This window comes from Spea bombifrons, chromosome 6 (genome assembly GCF_027358695.1).
Source record: "Spea bombifrons isolate aSpeBom1 chromosome 6, aSpeBom1.2.pri, whole genome shotgun sequence".
Lineage (NCBI taxonomy): Eukaryota > Metazoa > Chordata > Amphibia > Anura > Pelobatidae > Spea > Spea bombifrons.
In genome coordinates, this window is record NC_071092.1 from 41,601,217 (window position 1) to 41,620,229 (window position 19,013).

The 19,013-nt window shown below is 42.3% G+C and overlaps 2 protein-coding genes across 2 annotated transcripts; one reads left to right on the forward strand and one right to left on the reverse strand.

Moving 5' to 3' along the window:
• Nucleotides 1-1,365: 1,365 nt before the first annotated feature.
• Nucleotides 1,366-5,796, reverse strand: LOC128499844 (G2/mitotic-specific cyclin-B1). Its single transcript, XM_053468785.1, has 9 exons — nucleotides 5,703-5,796; nucleotides 4,477-4,617; nucleotides 4,179-4,280; nucleotides 3,385-3,564; nucleotides 2,923-3,081; nucleotides 2,587-2,823; nucleotides 2,277-2,417; nucleotides 1,901-2,011; nucleotides 1,366-1,568 (listed from the first exon to the last, which is right to left on the reverse strand). Exons 1-9 carry the CDS (start codon nucleotides 5,721-5,723, stop codon nucleotides 1,464-1,466), a joined length of 1,197 nt encoding a protein of 398 aa, XP_053324760.1. The 5' UTR covers nucleotides 5,724-5,796; the 3' UTR covers nucleotides 1,366-1,463.
• Nucleotides 5,797-7,630: 1,834 nt separating this feature from the next.
• ATPAF1 (ATP synthase mitochondrial F1 complex assembly factor 1) lies at nucleotides 7,631-18,076 on the forward strand. The gene is made up of 9 exons (XM_053469760.1): nucleotides 7,631-7,866; nucleotides 9,149-9,257; nucleotides 10,095-10,136; nucleotides 10,552-10,614; nucleotides 12,208-12,258; nucleotides 13,110-13,157; nucleotides 14,188-14,283; nucleotides 16,020-16,127; nucleotides 17,393-18,076. The coding sequence occupies exons 1-9, from the start codon at nucleotides 7,652-7,654 to the stop codon at nucleotides 17,579-17,581; spliced, it is 921 nt and encodes a 306-aa protein (XP_053325735.1). The 5' UTR covers nucleotides 7,631-7,651; the 3' UTR covers nucleotides 17,582-18,076.
• The last annotated feature ends 937 nt before the right edge of the window (nucleotides 18,077-19,013 follow it).

Here is a 19,013-nt window from a genome sequence, read left to right on the forward strand (position 1 = left end):
CAGGGCTGTAGGCCAAGCCGTGCAGCGGGAGTATGGGGTAACATGGGTTACACGCCAACCAGACTTCCGGTGCGTTTGGTCACTTTCCCCCGCAGAGCACCAACCAGTCACCCCAAAACTCCCCATGTAAAACCTGCTGCTGCCAAAAACTTTAAAAGTCTTAGGTTACCCAAAAAACAAAAGGACTGTGATACATACACAATTCTCAAGCTGAGATAATATAGTTTACCCCCTTAACAACGTGATATATAAAAGCAAAGGCAATCTTCCAGGCAGAATTTGTTGAGGACAAAGACAGAACTGATTAAAAATGTTTAATCTGCGTATACAAAAAGTCAGTGCCGTTACACAAAAATGCACATAAAAAGACAAATACAGGCACATAAACGGCATAAAATAAAAGGGAAGAAAAAGTATCATACCATTTCTTGATGCCTTGGCAGCTCTGTGATGGTAAACCAGGCTCTCCCACATCAATTGTCTACCTTTTTACCCCCCCCTTTCCTGTTATCCGAGCGAGGGGATGGGAGTAGGGGGGTCACAAAATGTGATACGATGCCCGCCGAGCTTGGCATAACCGATACCAGGATCATAGTTCTCTGGTCCTTTCCATACCAAACCCCACACCTGTATCAGTGGCACAAGGACACGTTAGCATAAGGATGCAATGTATGATGGGGCCCAAAAGTTATGCACCCATCATATTTTGGACACTATGTGTTCAATATATTTTACTCCATGTCTCGACACCCCAGGGAGATGTAGCCAGGGTGTCTGGTCCTTCTTTCTTCCACAGGAACCCCTTCCTGCCCAACGTGACACTTCCCAGCATGGGGTAATCAAATTTTATATTGGGTTCTGGCTCCAAAAAGTAAAAAGGTGTGAACAAATGTGAATTGACCTAGTCAAATCCCTTAGACCATTCAGTGCCAAGCCCCAGTAACTCACGCCATGGCAGTTAAGTTTAAGAATCACCTTTTTTCTGGGAAGTTCCCTTTGTGACCCCATATTTAGAGGGCTGGCGAATCAAGTCTGTCCCACTAAAAAACTTCAGCCAAGTCACAATGTACCATTGATCAAACAACCTTTGAGCCAACATATCATTCTAAGGATGAGAGATGTGGATCACTTCATCTTGCCATGTCTGGTTAAATTCATGGAAGGGCGGTGTTCATAAGTCCAATTCCTTTTATCCCAATTCACATCTTCCGACAGAATGGTGGCCAGCGAGGTCATACTTTTAGCCGTTAAGATCTTGTTTTACACTGATATTTGACAACTGACCATATTGAAAACAAAAATAGCTTAAAATCCTAGATCTAAACCAAGTTTGTTGACCCCTGTAATAAGCGAGGCATTCAGGAGTTACAGTAAAAATGAACTTTATTAAAAACACTTTAAAAAGCTATTTACAGAAGCACATGGTGCCAACAAGCCGGTACTATACAGATTGGAAAGGTCCTTTAGGAGATGAAGGGACGCGCCATGTTCACAACAATGTCAGATCGCAGCTGCGGGATGGTGCTGATCTTCATTTGCTTGCTGCTGCCATATTTGTTCTTGACAGTCTATAGAAGAAATAAGAGCATTTAGTGTCTATTCTTTGCAAGTTCTACAACAATTCTACTTGCACCAGGATGTGAGATTTAAACAAATGTTAAAGCATTCATTCACACGCTCCGAGACCATACCTGAATGCTATTGCTTATAGCAGATAGAAAGAGATGGGTAAGAGCCCCCTTGCAGCTATGTATGACCCTCATATGCAAACGGTTTTACGTGTTGAGGCATGACCCGACTTAGGTCATACATACGCCTTGGATTTGATCGCTACCCTTGCTTGAAGCTCATTAGCATTTAAATGCTGTACCCAATTAATTTCGAGGGCCAGCCATCTTACCATGTGTTTGGTGAGTCCTTTGTTCACTTTGAGGATATTCTTGGCCATGTGTTGCATAACAGGGACAAGGGCCTCTTCAGAATAAGTCATATAATGCTGTAGTGTTGGAGTCTGGAAGTGAATACAGGCAGAATATTGTTACTAGATCAGCTGTTGGCTGCCTCGCCAAATCAATAAATGCACTGCTACATTTGATGCCCAACACCACACCTCATTAGGCTTTGATTTCACACAAAAAATAAGATTGAAGTTAAGCATTCAATGTTCTGCTGAGGTTAATGCCTCAAACCTCAGCTTTTTGGAAACTTGAAACTTATATTTTAGCCAATTACTAGAGTGATTGAGTGTTAAATACAAGCGAACAGATCTTCCTTACCCAGTCACCAGCATTCAGGACTTTCAGAGACAAGCAAGATGCTGCAGCCGCAATCTTGGATGGTGGGTAGTGTACCATCTCATAGTCCACCATGACAAGTTCCATAAGATATTTGGCCAAACTGTGCTGTTCTGCAGTGACCTACGCCAGAAAAACATTAGGAAACAGCCGTTAAGCTCTAAAATCACTAGCGTCCCAAATATAAAACTTTTCATCCGGTTTTCCAATACACCAGAAAGCTGCCATGTATTCTGCATGTTAATGGAAAGCCAGCCATGGCAGCTGGGGACACTTGAAGGCCCAAACTTACTTCTCCGATTTTGGATGCTCTCCTGAGGAAATGCAGGGGTAATGGCCGTCCGATCTCAAAATTGAGGACACGCAGGATCTTCATTTCCATTTCTCTGATTTGGAGTTTTGTATAGGTGTGATCTGTCACAAAGGTAAAGTCTCCGATCTCTGGAGGGTACATCTCTTCATACTTTGCAGCAAGGAACATGGCTGTTACTCCCACAAGCTGCAGTTGGTTTTTAGGAACTGGATGCTCCTGAAGGAAAGAGCCCAGTTATTCACAGAAACGCAATAAGCCTTTCAATAGGTCAGCGAGAAGACGTCTCCACCCAAGCCTTTGTATCAAGACACTTGCCTGCAAGAACCTGTCGATTATTCCAACCGTCATAAACATGGTTTCTTGAAGCAGGCGGAATTTCATCTGAACCTGGACCAGCCAGTCTATCAGTATAGCACGCATGTTGCCTGTGATCTCCTGTCCATGGAGGTAGTTTTGCTTCACTGCTTGAGCATCCTAAGAAAGGAGAGATGCAATGTTAACCCATCTAACCATTTGAGGTTCAGCAGACATACAGACCAAGTGAATTTGTGCCTTTAGAGACAATACTAAAACCCAATAGCTTTGGGCTACATCAAGTCCAAGCCCAGTATCGGATATATTCATGCTTGGCCTACAGGTTCTTGAAGGTCAACTGCACTGTAGCAGACAGACCATTACAGGGCAGCTTTGCCTGAACCTGGTCAGTTTGTTACCCTAAGCAAAGTTCTTTGATATGAACAGATCAGAACCGATACTTGAGTTAGCTGCTGTTCTTACCTCCAGGCTCCTCAGATAATTATAGATATCCTTCACGTATTCACTGCACAGCATTGGGTTCCCTTCATCATCAACATCCACATCCTTCACTTCAATCAGGACATCAGAGAAGGCCTGGCACAGCTCATCATCAGGAATACAACCCGATGTCTCCATGGGAGTGGGAGAGCTGGGCACCACCTGCCAATAAATTAAATATTAGCAAACCAGCCGTTTCGTCCTGGGCTCAGAGGCAAGTCTAAAGGATTTGAGAGAGGGGCAGTGGTTTCAGTGAATCGCATAGTCTGCTGATCTGTTACAGGCCTGGTAAGACCTTTAATGAATATTAGTCCTTTGGTGTTAGAAATTCATAGTATTTGGGAAGTCAAGCAGAGTAAAGAAGTTCTGTTAGTGTTCAAGATTGAAGGAACAAAGTGTTATCCAGTAGGGTTGTTGGCAGCTACATACCCAACAATACAGCAACGTGCTAGGACAGCGAGGGCATTTAATTGCCTGAATCATGAGCTTGCAGGCCACTTAATACAACAATCTCACCTCAACTCACATAAGAACGTATCTTCAGCTAGCCCTAAACGTCAAAACGCAACAGTGTCTGAGACGTAGTGTCATGGGTTAGTTAACTTATTGTTCATATGACTAGTTTCACACCTGTAGGTTATGGAACCAGCCTGAAGCTTTAATATTAATGGAATAAGTCTGGGTAATAAGGGTTGTGGGCATATTCCATAATCAGACTACAGATGATGTGACGCAGCCATTTGTATATCATTCCTATAGGATCAGGCTTAATGTACCTCAACAGGTTTAGGGCAAACATTTTCTTTGACCTTCAATGGTTCTGGTAATTTGTCCACAGCCTTTGTTTTCTTGACAACCTTCACCGCAGGCTTCAGTTCCTGAAGACAAGACACAAAGTTGTTTGTTTAAATGGTTCCATCATATTCCACAGCGCTGTACAATGGGGGAACATGACATCACAAGTAGTAGATGTAATGACTCGTGGGGAGAACCCAAGAAGCAAGAAGGGCTCTACTCAAACGAGCTTATATCTAAACTGATTTAAAAAGACATTGAGGGCAAACAAAGCCTCACCTTCTTCAGAGCTGCTTTAGGCTCAGCCTTATTGCCGATGTCTCCCAAGGCAGTGCGGGGCCGTAAACCTGGTTTGGCGGCCACCACCCTCTTTCCAGCAACACCGGCCTTCACATTGTTTTCAGCTATAGTAAGCTTGTTCTGTAAGACAAATCAAACCATATTATGTTACAAGACATTTCAACTCAAAGAACTCTGGTTTCAGCTTCTCACACCCGAGACATTATTTGATTCCATGAGATCTCGGCCATTTTAAAGGAGGTGACCTCGAGATACTCAGACGGGCCACATACTTTGTTATATGTCCGCTCATACCATCCCATACCAAGATTATTATTTCACTGGCGTTGAGATACTACAGCTTTGGTAGCCTTCAAGTTATTAGACGAGTGAGAATTAGCATTGGACAGGGATGATACGCCACCATGTTCCCATCTACTTTACTTTTAGAGTAAAGGCCCATGGTTCCTTTATGTGCAGACACGGAGGCCACCATTGTTTTCAGTCATGTGATATTTTGGGCAGCCCTCCCGGCTCAAACACCACACTGAGCCGATTCTTTGCGGCAGAATCCTTTTTATGCAGTTTGCTAAAAGCATCAGGCTAAAGTTAAACATGAAAGCTTAAATCAATGCTAGTAATAAAGGAGCAGGGGATGAAAGGAATCACAGCCAAGATGGCTTCATCCCTGAAGAACATTAATGTTAAGTTAATAAGTGTGCGTGTTATAGTCACTGGCATCGATATACATAGAGATCTACATCCATAGAGAATGTATTTTAAACCAGCATTAACCTCATGTGGAGAGTCATCACTTAGCAGGGACAGTTGATGGTCACATAATGGCTCCAGTTCGAATGGATTGGGAACACATGAGTTAGGAGACCAGGCCCTTTGTAGGGGGTCGTTGTATTGAGCTAGAGGGCACGCTGATGAACGTTAGGGGGTTAACGCACTAATCGAGAACGCCCCAATATAACCGCTGCAGAACTACGGAGATATCACAGGCACCGAGCACACCGCCGGCCCCGAACAGCCGTTACTTGCTAGATATAGATACCGACTAACTATGAAGCTATCGAACGGAGCAAAAAACACACGATAAGCGCATAAAGCCATCGCTAGAACGGTTACGTTAAAAAAAAAAAAAGGTAATTTTTAAAAAACGGTTACAAGTCCAAGGCATCACTCAACATAAACGTAACGGCTAAACCGTGAGCACTCACTCTGGTGACCCGCAGAGACATGTTTGTAAAGCGATCAACCGGCTCTTTCGAATAACGCTTCTCAGTCAGCAACAGCACACTTCTGATCCAAGGTTTCCGGACTCTCGGTTTAAATCTCCCGCACGCCGCTTCTCATTGGCCCATTCAGACCAATCGAACGCTTCCTATTGGCCGCCCGCATTTCGAATGCGTTTCCATGGTGAGGGCCGATGGGATGGCTGGGGCGGCCTCTGGAGGATGTGTTTGAGTCATGACAACGCGAGCAAGCGTCTGAAGCTGTGGCTGCACCGTGTGTGCTCCCGATAGGCCCCGGTGTCATAGCGATGTATTGCCCCCCAGGGTGTTAATAATACAGCTTACCCGCCGTAGGGGTTGCAGCCAGCTCTGTGTGATTTAAACCCACAAATAAATCTCCTGACGTGCAGGCCGTGGCGTTTATTTGTATGAATGCATTTCTTTTTATCAATCACTTTGTGACTGTGCGCTTGAACCTGCATGAACTTGGTAGGGGTGCAGCGTTTGTGAACACCCAGTATAGGTTAGGGAGTATCGGGGTTGCATACAGCTCATTGTACAGCACTACAGAATATGATGGCGCTATATAAAACAATAACTAATCGTGACTAGCCTGGGGGGGGTAGTCCCCCGCCACTAACCTGGGGTCAAGATTGCCTTATTGAGTGATCTGCGCCCCCAATGTGCCGCTGCCCAATAGGCCGGTTACTATGGAGATCTCTGATTTACACAACCTGCCCGTTCACACTACGGAGGGCTGCCGGGTCGGCGCTGTGCCTTTAAGACACAGGGCACCCATACATCAGCGGCCACGGAGGGGGAGGCTGGGGCCTAGTGCGATGCTCGCCCTGCAGCATGTGGGATGTATAACTTGGTAATGGACTCCTGCAGGCTGGTGCTAGTCAATGTATACGTGGAAAAAATGGCCAACGCAGTCGCTATTTAAAGCAATACGTTTACTCTCATGTGATGATGCCGGAGTTGGCCCTTTTCTTATTAATATAGTTAGGGAAGGGCCAGGCATTGAACAGCGGCTGCCGCTAGATGGGCCCAATGGGCTAGAAATGTGGCAGGGGTACATGAAACCAGTCGGGTGGGAGTTGAGAGAGTGAGGGGTAGTTGTAGGGGGTGGTAAGAGAGCTTCCGGGGCCTGACCGGAACTCCCTGTAGAGGAAAGGTGGTAACCTCAGCAATGTGCTAAACATGTGGCCGGACAGCCCCACACTCGTGGTGCAGCATGTTGGATGGCCAAGTGCCGTTCTAGGAGCACCGTGCATGCGCAGGAGTGTTACAGAGATCCGTGTGAGCTTCTTGGCCATGTTCAGGGATTCTCCGGTTAGAACAAAAGATCCTAATCAAAAACTAGAGCGTAATCTCAGCAAGTAATACTTTGCTGAGACGGTAGTAGATGAGGGAAACAGCTTCCCAGCAGAAGTGGTAGAGATTAACAGAAAATAATTTAAACACAGATGGGATAGGTATGCGTCGGAGGCTTTACATCAGGAAAACCAGGTGACTAGAGTCTAGGACTACGGCCGAATGGGTCTGATCTGCTGATAGATTGTATGTTTCTCCGCTCACGAGTGTGGAAAGTGCCCAGACTCAGTAACCCCCTTGGTGCATTCTCTCTATTTATTATTGGAAAAAAATAGGCCGAACTTAGCATGATGAGAGTCAGAGTCCACAGCTTCTGTGCAATGCAGTCTATATTTATTAAATATGTAAATAGAAAATGAACCCGATAATATATATATGACTGATAAACCAGAATTATTTAACATTCATATAAACTCTCTGTGCATCGGTTTGAATTATCTGCCGCACTCGCCCAGTTATCACTCGGTATTAGGCAGCTAGGTAGGAACGCGTGTTTCCCGGAACCTTTGTGTTCCTGGTGTTTGTATGCGGCCGAGGGGGTTTCAGTTTGCTCTCGGATGTGGCCGGCTGGTGAGCGGAACATGGCGGCCGCCGTAGTGCAAATGTCTTTGGGATACAGAGGGCTGTTGGCGGTCAGGAGTCGTGCATTGGGCCCGTTGGGTCTGGGAATCGTATCCCCGCAGCTCCGGGCGTTCTCGGTGCGGAAGGAACCGGAGCTGGAGGAGAACCCGTATTACGGGAAATACCGGGACAAGATCCAGCAGCTTCGCCGGTTTGTGACACTACTGACAGCTCACCCTCCCCCCGCGCGAATACACCTATCATCCTGATCACAGGGTGCCTGCCCGGGGATGATGGGAATTGTAATTCAGAAAATATTTACATATGTAACATATAAATATAAATATATATATATATATATATATATATATTTCTTCCAGGAGTCTATATTTTGACAAACAAAAGTATTTTCACAAACAACATTACAGCAAAAAACACGACAAAATTACAGCAACAACTTATTTCTCCTTAATGTATTTATCCGGAGAAGTAGTATATATCTTTAACAATTCTGCTAATATTGCAAAGAGTCACCATCTTTAAATAAAATGTAATAAATTATAATAACGTTTTCTAACTTTTTTTTTACTGTAAAAATATGTTACCTGGATACGATATTAAGAAAAAAAAAAAGTAAGATAAATGAAAATAACCAAATATTACCGGCCTTGTATCTACCTTATGATAAATATTATAGGAGAATGCCTGTTTCTAAAAATTGTGGAAAGTAGCACTTTCCGGCCAGAAGAAAACCTCAATCGGTAATTCTGCGGACGTATACTCCGCGTTTCACGAGCTGCTTATTAACGACTTTTGCGCTTGTCCGATCTTTCGCAGAAGTTACCATAAAAGCAGAAAAAAATCTGAAACCTTTTTATGTGGTAGATTAGTGGAACTGCCTCCCAGCAGCAGTGGTAGATGCTAATACAGTGAGGGTATTTAAACATAAGAAATGTATAAAGTATATTGAATCTGAAACTGAGCTACACTTCTGTTCAAAGATTTGGGGTCCCTTTGCTGTTTTTATGAAAAATAAGGAACTTTCTCGTTGTAACATGATTGCGAAAGGGTTTTCTAACCATCAATAATCCTTTTAAACTTAAACTTGGATCAGTGAACCCAACGTGCCACAGGACTGATGGGAGTGATAAAGGGCTGTTGGAACACAGGAGTGATGGGAGTGATAATGACTTTTCTAAGTGACCCCAAACTTTTGAACAGTTTATTACCTGTGTATTATTACCAGAGATCTGGAAACCATCAATTAGCTGCAGCTTTCCATAGAATAATAATAAAAAGACAAGCGTCTCAAATAATAAATATAAAAGCTGGTACTTTTCAGCTTAATTTCAGCATAATTTGTATTTATTAATAGTGTTAAATTTAATCCTTGTAAGAATGTTGTAACAAAAAGATACGTTTCTGTAATAGTGACGGTTTAGTTTAGTTTTATTGTAAGGAGATTAAAAGCTCTTTCTGTTTCAACAACACAGGACAGATCCAGCTGCTTTTGATACCCGTATGGAGAAAAAGAATGAAGTCAAGAAACAACCTCTTGGTTATTCCAAGCAAGCCGAGTTTGCCCGGGCGGTGGAGGAAAAGGTAACCTGTTCACTAATAATGTATGTTCAACCTTATATATAATGTATATCACATTTACACAGTCTAGGGTTATGTAATTTTCATTACCAGTCCGTCACAGCTTCGGTATGGAAGATGAGATCGGCTTTGGCCAAAACTATTACTAAAACTTCACGTTCATGTATTGTAGTAAATTTAACTCGGCAATTGGTCACTTTACCGATTATATATTAATTCAGAATTTTGATTGCGCAATATGAGGTGTTTGTGGAAACAGGGGCCACTAGAGGGCAGTAGAGATCAGCAGACAACTCGCATGGCTGGAGAGACATTGTTAGTTGTCACTTACGAGAGAAATGTATTTTGGGGTTTCTGAGATAGCCAGCCTAGTACCCCAGGATAACTTTCTAGACAAGAACAGAGCCCCCCTTCCCATTTTAAGTACCTAGCTATATATATGCACTACCATTCAACAGTTTTCCTTGTGTTTGAAAGAAAGCAAAGTTTGTCCATTAAAAAAACACGAAATGGATCAGAAATCCAGCAAACTTTTAATGGAATATCTTCATAATTGCACAGAGGCCCTTTACCACTCCCATCAATCATTTACCACTCCCATCACTCCTGTGTTCCAGCCAATGGCACGTGGTGTCGGTTAATTCAAATTTAAAAGCTAATTGATCATTAAAAAAAACCTTTATGTCCATGTTTTCCATGAAAATCGCTAGATGACCCCAAACTTGTGAATGGCAGCGTAACTATAATCGACTGCGCTTACAGGCTACAAAACCCCAATGTAAAGCTTCATCTGTTACAAATTGGTCATTTTGAGTATCTTTTGTTGTTTTTGTTTTAAAGGTAGGAACAGATTCCGCCAAAGGAGGATTTACAAGGAACAAGGTGAGTTCAGCATAACAGCGGGGCAATGCTGGGATATCTCCCTCACAAAGGGGGTTTTGGGATCTTTCTAGCAATGAGATATCCAGGTGTTTTCTGTAAGGCCGATATAACCAACCTCCAAATTTACATTGTTTTCAATAAAAATGTAATGACTTCTATGGCAACTGGTGATACTTCCATATCATATGTCCTGGCGGATTAGTGCAATTTTGTCCATTTAGTCCGACCCTTTTTTCTGCTTTTGTCTGCCTCCTTTAAAACCTGAAACTTCGTCCGACTTTTCTGTTCGAGATAGCCTTGTTCCGGTGTTGCTTAACCCCTTCATGTGCATAGTACATCATGGCAGTTTCCATTAATGTATATATGGGGATGAGTTCTGGACTGGATAATGAACTAATTTCCGTCATATTTTTAGACCCTGAGTTCAATCTTGAATGTCGAGCTGGTAAAAGACAAGAGCACAGAAGAAATAAAACAGGTAAGTGCGAGGTGCAGCGTGCCACGACGAGGACGTTAGATATGTAATTGTATCAATCCAAGAGGTTTCTAGAAGAACAGTGCTGGTGCCTTACTACAATTAAATGCACATAGTGGAACTTCCACTTTAACCAGTTCCTTTGATGCAAGATCCTAATGTACCAAAGTAAAACGAGAATGCTGTAGTCGATAAACCTGTTTTCCTTAGCTGCTTACACAGGTAAGTATGTGTGTATAATATATATCTCTCTCTATATATATCTATATCTATATATATATATATAACACTCGGAAAGGGGTCTTCTCAGTGCTGCTCACAGGCTTGCACAAATACAGCTGTCTTATGGTTGGGGCTGGTCCAGTATGTTCAGTGCAGTCGTTTTGAGGCCAGAACCCAAGAATTATCATCAGGCGGTTGCATGCAGACCACTTTGGCCCATTGAGAAAAGATCACGCTGTTTGTGTTGTTTTAATCAAATACCGGGATCAGACGTCTCCGCCACTGGCATTTGGAAACGGAGGCGTTCCAGCGGATGCTGGTTTCTCAATGTATTCTATTTATTATCAGATATTTAAATAGAGGAAACATATTGAGGAAAGGCTGCCGTTTGCGTGATGTTTGTGTATGTCGCTCCACAGATACCAGAGCGAGTAGAATCTGTTGTTGTTGGCATCTCAGAGAGAACTCCATCTGCATCTATAAACAATCGCACGTTCCCATCAAAATAACGATACGTTTCTACTCTTTTCTAAATTTCTAATCCCGAGTCGATAGATTTCAATGAAAGAACAAAAAATATACCTTTTTAGTATATGCATACATTTTTATGGTTTTTAAGGATTAAGAGGTAAGTTGAGGTATGCGCAGCCTAATTTATGTACTGATCTCGGTGTGAAATTCATAGTGGATCGTGTTTGAAAGAGAACTCTTACAGTTAATTATTACTAGTATCACGTTAAAGAGCAGCTTTCAACTTTTTTTTTCGTTTTTTTCTTAATGTTTTCAGACAGCTATGCATTAGCCATTTGTATTGTTCCAGCTCTTGGCTCATATTGCCCATGGTGAACAATAGAATGGCTCTGTCTTAATCTTCCACTGACGTAGACTAGGAGACAAGGAGAGTCTATGGAGAAACAGACTTCGTTGCCATAAAGAATCAGCTCAGTGTTGTACTTGAGGCAGGACGAGCCGCCCGCAATATCACATGACTGACAATAATGGCGACCTCCACGTCTGTAGATAATGGATGTTTATTGGAACAAAATGAAATAAACCCAGGTTTCCGGGGTGCCAGACTACATTACTGTATACAGCAGCGTAATTCGATGCTCCCTTTAATAAACATTAGCTATAGCGCATTATAAGTTTGCCTACACCTTAGTAAATAAAGCCAAATACTTGCCAGTTTAAGATGGTTCCAACTCCCTCTTGTGTATAAAATCCACTACTTTACTCATACCCCAATGTGATTGTATATATATGAGATTTATCCATTGTGATGTTTGGTTTGAAAGAAAAACTCTTGTTCTGTATCGTGACAAATCCATTTCACACCAAAAAGCAGATTGGAGACCCATGTGTTTCTCTTCACAGATTTGGAAGCAGTACTTTTCCACAAGAGACACCGTGTACGCTGTCATACCTGTAAGTATAGCACCGGATCACACACCGAAACTCCATAGGTCCATGTTGGAGAGCATTTACTATATTTGATCTTTACACTACACTTGCCAAATAGCAAACACATAACTTATCTTTGCTTTAACCCCTTAATGACAAAGCCTGTACATGTGTGGGCTCAAAATGCATTGTTTTCAATGGGTTTAGGGACCGCCCATTGTCCTTAAGGGGTTAAAAAATGCTATACAGTTTAGTTTACCCATTGAAGCGCCAAATGCCTTATTGTACTGTTCACAACCTCACAATGCACTGTTTGATTTAAAATCCTGTGCAAATTATAAACCCACTCACCATTCGATACATTTGCTAGCCGCATGCCTAGCCTGTTGTATAGATCAAATGTATATTTGGACTGTCCTTCCTGTGTTTGTATGGTCCACATTGGTCCATATATACCGCTGATTCAAATGATTAAGCTAAAAGTTTAGGTTGATTGACATGACAACTTCATCAGAAAGAAATTTCCGCAACTCGATGACATCACCATTGCATCACAGTCTGAAACATAATTTAATAGAAATTGCAAATAAACGGATCACATATTGAATCCATGGGATCGACACCAATCATGGATTTTGGGGTTAGATTAATGAATTTTTTTGGATAATTTGAAATTTTTCAAGTTTTTTGTGTATTTTTTTATTACCTGAAGTCATTTTTTAATATTCCTGAAAAGGGTAGCGACGCCTGGACCTTTTCACGTGACATTAAAGCTCTTGTGCTGTGTGAACCCGTTGAGCAGAACAGTCTGTTCCTGTATTTTTCTTCTTCTTGTTTCAGTTCATAACCCTTCTTTCCTCTGCTCCGCTCCGCAGGGAGAATCCTTTGAGGTCATATGGCAGCGAGCCCAGGCCTGCCCTGCGGTAAGTTCGAAGACTTCTTCTTTATTTTGCCACAGTTGCTTAAGTCCGCATTGTCGATACTCAGCTGCTCAGAGCTCCGGGAACAACTGATGATCCAGCAGAACGCAGATGTTCGCATATTTATATGTCCAGCAAGAAGCTTGGAGAATAATAGCTGGTTCTCCATTATTCGCACAGCATGAGCGGCATACAAGTCTGCCCTGCTAGCAGCGGGTCAGCGAGCAATGTTTTAATGACCTCTGGATGTCTTTGATTATTACCCAATTTTCCCTTTCAAAGGGTTTGAAGCTTTTTCTATGCCTTGCAGGACAGCAGTGACCTGGAGTTTTTTTTCCAGCATTATTTACTTGCCTGTTTTTGTGCCGTAAATCTATTTCTATGTTAGACTAGAACGTAATTGGGGATTTTATGGTTAAATGTAGATCTCATGGACGGGTAATTACATCAAAAGAAGCCCGGTTGGTCACACATGAGGGTCTGCCCAATTTCTCGTCCGTGAGAAGTTCTCAAAGTTCAGTAAAGCCAACCTCAAAGTTCTAGGTGCTTCCTTTGTCTCCCTCTTTTAATTTCAGCTGTCTCCATAATTCTTCTTATTTCATTAAATGTTCCCTCTGTCCTCTCGTTAAGTACCCCATACCTCGAGATTGCCACTGGTTACCTCCTCGCCATGTCGTTTGGCCCTGGAAGGACATTACTGCTTTGGGCAACGTTCCAAGCGGTGTTCCAGGGAGATGGGAACCGGTTGGAGGACTCTTGAGGGAATAGGATTTGATGAAATGGAAGTCATCTGTATGGCATGTTACTATACAGGCACCTTATAACCAATCAGATGTGCGGAATATGAAAAGTAACATTGGACGGGGCAACCCGTCTCTCCGAAGAATGGAGGACATTTGTGGCTTATATCTCTAAACAAAACTGTTAACTGTGCTGCCCTGCTTTCCAGAATGAGTTTATTTAGCCAAGGCAGGCGATATATTGGCATCTGTTTACTTTTCACACTTGTCTACGTTTTTTACATTCTTTGCAGTTCTTGTATGCATTGCCGAGGGAGCATGGTTATGAATTCTTTGTGGGTCAGTGGTCTGGAACAGAACTACATTTCACTTCGCTTATTAATATTCAGGTAGGTTGACTTGGTCCCGCCACGGTCGGAAAGTCCCGTACTGTGAATCTCTGTTTGTAAGTCTGATTCTAGCACAGCTAATGATGGTGTAATAATGTTTGCAGTTTAATTTATGGTCAGATAAGGGTTATGTTCAGAGCTCCAAATAGTTTGGTGCATAAGGAGGAAGGAGTCACATAGTGTCGGTGGAGAGAAAGAAGAAGAAGTATGGAAGTTGGGATAAGGGCAGCAGACATTCTTCTTGGCGGGGTCTCCAAAGATAGTTGTTGTGTAAATGGTGAGGATTGCTTAACGGAAACAGCATTTGCTGGCTGGTAAGAGTCATTTGGTCAATCTAATCCCATTTTCAACTACTGTAATATCTCAATCCTGACTTGGAGTCGGTCCCATGCATGTATAATCCAACTGTACGGGAAATGAGAAGAACGTTGGACTGATTTACCGACAGCCGTGGAACTGCTGGGGATACGTGAGCGGCGGGATGTTATATAATAGGATATATAGAGTGCTCGGCTTTCATTAATCTCTAGGTGCAGAAACTACCAACACCCCCCCCACCCCAGAAAAAAGTGCCACCCAAAATGGATTGAGTAGAACCTAGAATCAAAGGATCATTTATCTATTTAATCACTGACAAGGTCACTAAAATATTGGGGGTGTTAGCGGGTGTATGAAATCCACCCTGCGTTTTATTAGGTCGAAAGCACCCAACCATTTTGGACCTTAGGTAACCTTCTGCTTGGCGTATTCTGCTACTTATTCGGAACTAATTGAATAATTACTGCATTTAAGCAGCTGTTGTAGTCTTCTGTTACGGAGTAAAGTCTACATTTAATTTTTTTCTTGCTACAATATTTCCCATCATGCACCTGACCTCCTCTTGAGGATTGGCAGTACGGTTTGTAAGATTTGAAGTCTTCTTTGCTTGCATCTAATAGAGACGCCAAAAAACAATCAGAGCCCCGTCTAAAACAAACTTAGACGTGTAGCCTGGACGGGATCCGCTGGAACAAATCCGATTAACCGGGAATACCGGGCGGATTCTTATTATATGTGAAGCGAAACGTTGGCATGAAATTCAGCAGCCGGCTATGGCTTATCTCTTGGTCCAGGTACAAAAATGCAGGCGACGGATCATGTTTAGGGAATGGCAGGAATGTGAGATCGCTGAATTCCTGTAAAACGAGAGATTGTGCTGCATGAAAAATAGCGCTTTCTGTACATAGACAGAAACAGATAATAAGAAGCATATATAATATGGATTTATGTGTCGAACATTGCAAACCGGTGTGAAAATGCTGGACACTTCTATGGGTATGCTTCATTGGGACTGCGATGGTAGGGTAGTAGATAAGGAGGGCAGCCTCCCATCAGATGTGGTAAAGGCTAACACAGTGGGTGGGATAGGCAAATGGAAAAACAAGCAGGAAAAACAAGCAGACTAGATGGGCTGAATGGCTCTTTTCTGACATGATATTCTGTTTCTTTTTTACCTAAAATTGGTCACTTTGGGTGTCAAGGAATTTTGTTTCACTTAAACTCGACGGATCCGTTAAACCTTCTGGAAGAATCCGTTGCCTCGGCTGAGCTGTTCAGCCTGATTTTTAAGTAATTAAAATTTAGGGTTTAAAATACAGACCCTGTGGCGGGAGATTGAAATGAGAAGCTTCAAGCGATGTGTCGTATGCCTGATTTATTCGCGCCGTTTAACAGCGGCTCCCCCTTACTTTCCACAGACGGCCGGCGACTCTGCCCCCAGCCAGCTGATCCTATATCATTACACTGACTTCCAGAAGCAAAACGGAATTGTTCTGATGACGTCAGAAATTGACTCCAAATTCTTGGTAATTTTTATACGTTATTCTATTTTGTCTTTTCGCACATTATGTAGGTTGTTTGTTGATAGGAAACTTTAGACTCCGTCGTGGACTTTTATGTACATATTACATTTTATAAGACAAAATATCAGGTCCTAATCCTTATTTACGTGCATAGAATAAAAAGTTATGTTACCTCCACCGACTAATCAGAAGTCAGCAGACATGCAAGAGGTGTTCAGACCGAGCAAAGTCCATGTATAAATATATATATATATAAATAATAACACATAGCAGCAATTTTAGTAACATTGAGGCAATATGTAACAATGGCATATAGTAAATACTGTATTTAGCAGTCACTTTCCCCCCAGTCTCTCAATGCCTGTAATATAGAATAATAACATGTCGACGCTCAGCGGTTTGGAACCATTTCCTTCTTTGAATCTTTAGTGCTCCAGCAGCTAATAGCCGCGACTTAGACAAACGTGGCGGAATGGCGAGAGAAGAGATCCACAATCCTTCCCGCCTTGATAATAGCGCTCTGAGTGATGTCAGAACCGGTCGGGATCGGACCCCTACATATCGGCTTTTAACATGGATACAAATCTAGTTTTATTTTTTATACGCTGAAGGAATGTGAATTGCTTCTGTCACTGTCATCAGCTGCCAGAGCACTAAGGTCCAATAACGGGAATGGTTTGAAACTGCGGGGCAGACGTCCTATTGCCCTATATTACAGGCATCGAGAGACTCGGAGGAAAGTGACTGCTAAGTATTTGCTGCATGCTTTACTTACATATAGCCTCAAGGGTACTAAAACTGCTACTGCGAGATTGGCTAACATTATATTCACAACTTTAAATCGGACTTTGCTGGGTCTCTGTGCATTTGTTGCGTATTACCTTTACAGACCAAGTTCAGGTTATGATATATTTAAGCAAATGCCCACAGAAGAACAGCAGTCCCACGGTGGCTTTTTCATACGTCAAGTAATTAAGTGAACACTTTCATGAGGAAGGTAATAACTTTGCGTTTAAATGTCTCCTGTATTATTAAATTCCACATTTAAACGACGTTCTAAATAAACCAGTTATGTTAGATTTGAACCCAAACCTCGATCTAGTTGACAACATTGTTTTCAAACAGGACTTAGATAAATAATAGGGAAGAAAGAATATTTTTGTGTCTGTCGCTTTATTTACTGCTTTGCTTCTTGAACGTTTAAAGTCTTTGTAGAATGGTTTGTCTTGGTTTAGCTTTGAATCAAAGCATGGATCTTCTCCTTGCAGAATGTCCAAGAGGCGCAGTGCTTGGCCAACCAAGTGCAGTTATTCTATGCCACCGATCGACCGGAAGCCTTTGGACTGGTGGAGACGTTCAACCGCAACCCCAGCGAGTTCAAATACATGTCGGTGGTTTCCTCCCTAGAAGAGAACGGACTGGGAAAAAGCACAAAGAGTATACGGGAAGAGAAGTAAAAATGATCGCCCGTGAAGATGCCTTGTGTTGACTGTCCTTGCTGCATGATTTATCACTGCATTGGTGGCGTCTGTAAACTAAACATTCAGACGGGAAAGTATGGAACGACATAGGAAGTTTGTAATAATGTTCTTTACAAACCGAATGCTTAAAACAGGTTATATAGCCCCGAAAGCCACCCCCCTGTCCTGCTTTTTAGGGTTTGAGATACAGCTGCTGTTGCACGGGGATGTGATGATTGAATTTCCTACGTGGCATCGGAAGGACAATATTTCATGTTTTTGTTTCTTATTTGAATACCACAATTCCTACCAAAGCCTAAAACAGGACAGCGAGACGGCGTCCGTAAAGAACTTCGTCGCTATTTTCCATGAGTCACGTGGACAAACTATCAATTTTTATCTGCCCGTTTCATCCAGAGACTATAATTGCATTTAAACAATGCTGCCGGTGTTTAATAAATACATAGATCCGTTTATTGTGAGAAGAAATAAGTGTTTTTCTAAAACTGTGCTGAAATGAGTTCATTGCCTTGCCTGTTAAGATATTATTATCATTATTTGCACAAGTACCACGAATGTAAACTTACGTAGGTTCAAAAGGATATATCCGCAGCTATATTCCAACTGGCCTCTGTGTCATGCTGAATATATAGTTTGCATCCAGCACAATGCTTCTAGCCGTATCTCGGATTTGCAGAATACGTTATATAGTGGCTGGTTAGGCTTCGCTTATTTAAAGAAAAGCACATATACCAGTGAGGAGTAGTCTGGGTACAGAAGGGTTAAAGATTTTTGGATGTCTGTTACTGTAGTATAGCTTTAGAGTCTTCTGTGGCTTAATTTTAGTGAACTTTGTGCCTATTCCATGCATTCTTTCTTAATTTCATCATTCTTCCACCTGTTTACTCGTACACTTTAATCCCTGTATTTATCTGCCTTCCATAGATCTTCTGTCTCATCAGCGTCAGTCTTTTCCCCCCCTGTCCTGTTTTGAGTCTCACTGGCCAGATTGTACTAAAATCCCCCAAGAACACAAAAAAGTGCAGAAAAGCAAATATGCTTTGATCTGTATAGAAGGCGGTCGCTATTAACTCTGTCCTGTCTGAGACTGCTACCACCATTGGTGAACCGAATGACTTTCTATGCTGTTTCAATGATCGTGACAATACGTCTCCGGGTTTCTTTTCACGCTTTGGATAGATGAGTGCGCACTCTAGTTTGGAAGATCATTTTTCAGACGGCTATTGCAATATAACTAACTTCATGTTCAGAGCACCAGAGCTTCTAACCCCAGTGCTTTGCTTTATAGACTTTAGCGATACGCCTAGTTCACGCATGACTTAAAATATCAGCGATCATATCTCCGACAGTTTTTAGCCAGTGTATGCACGTCAACTTTATAAATGAGCTGACCATAAAACTCTTCAAC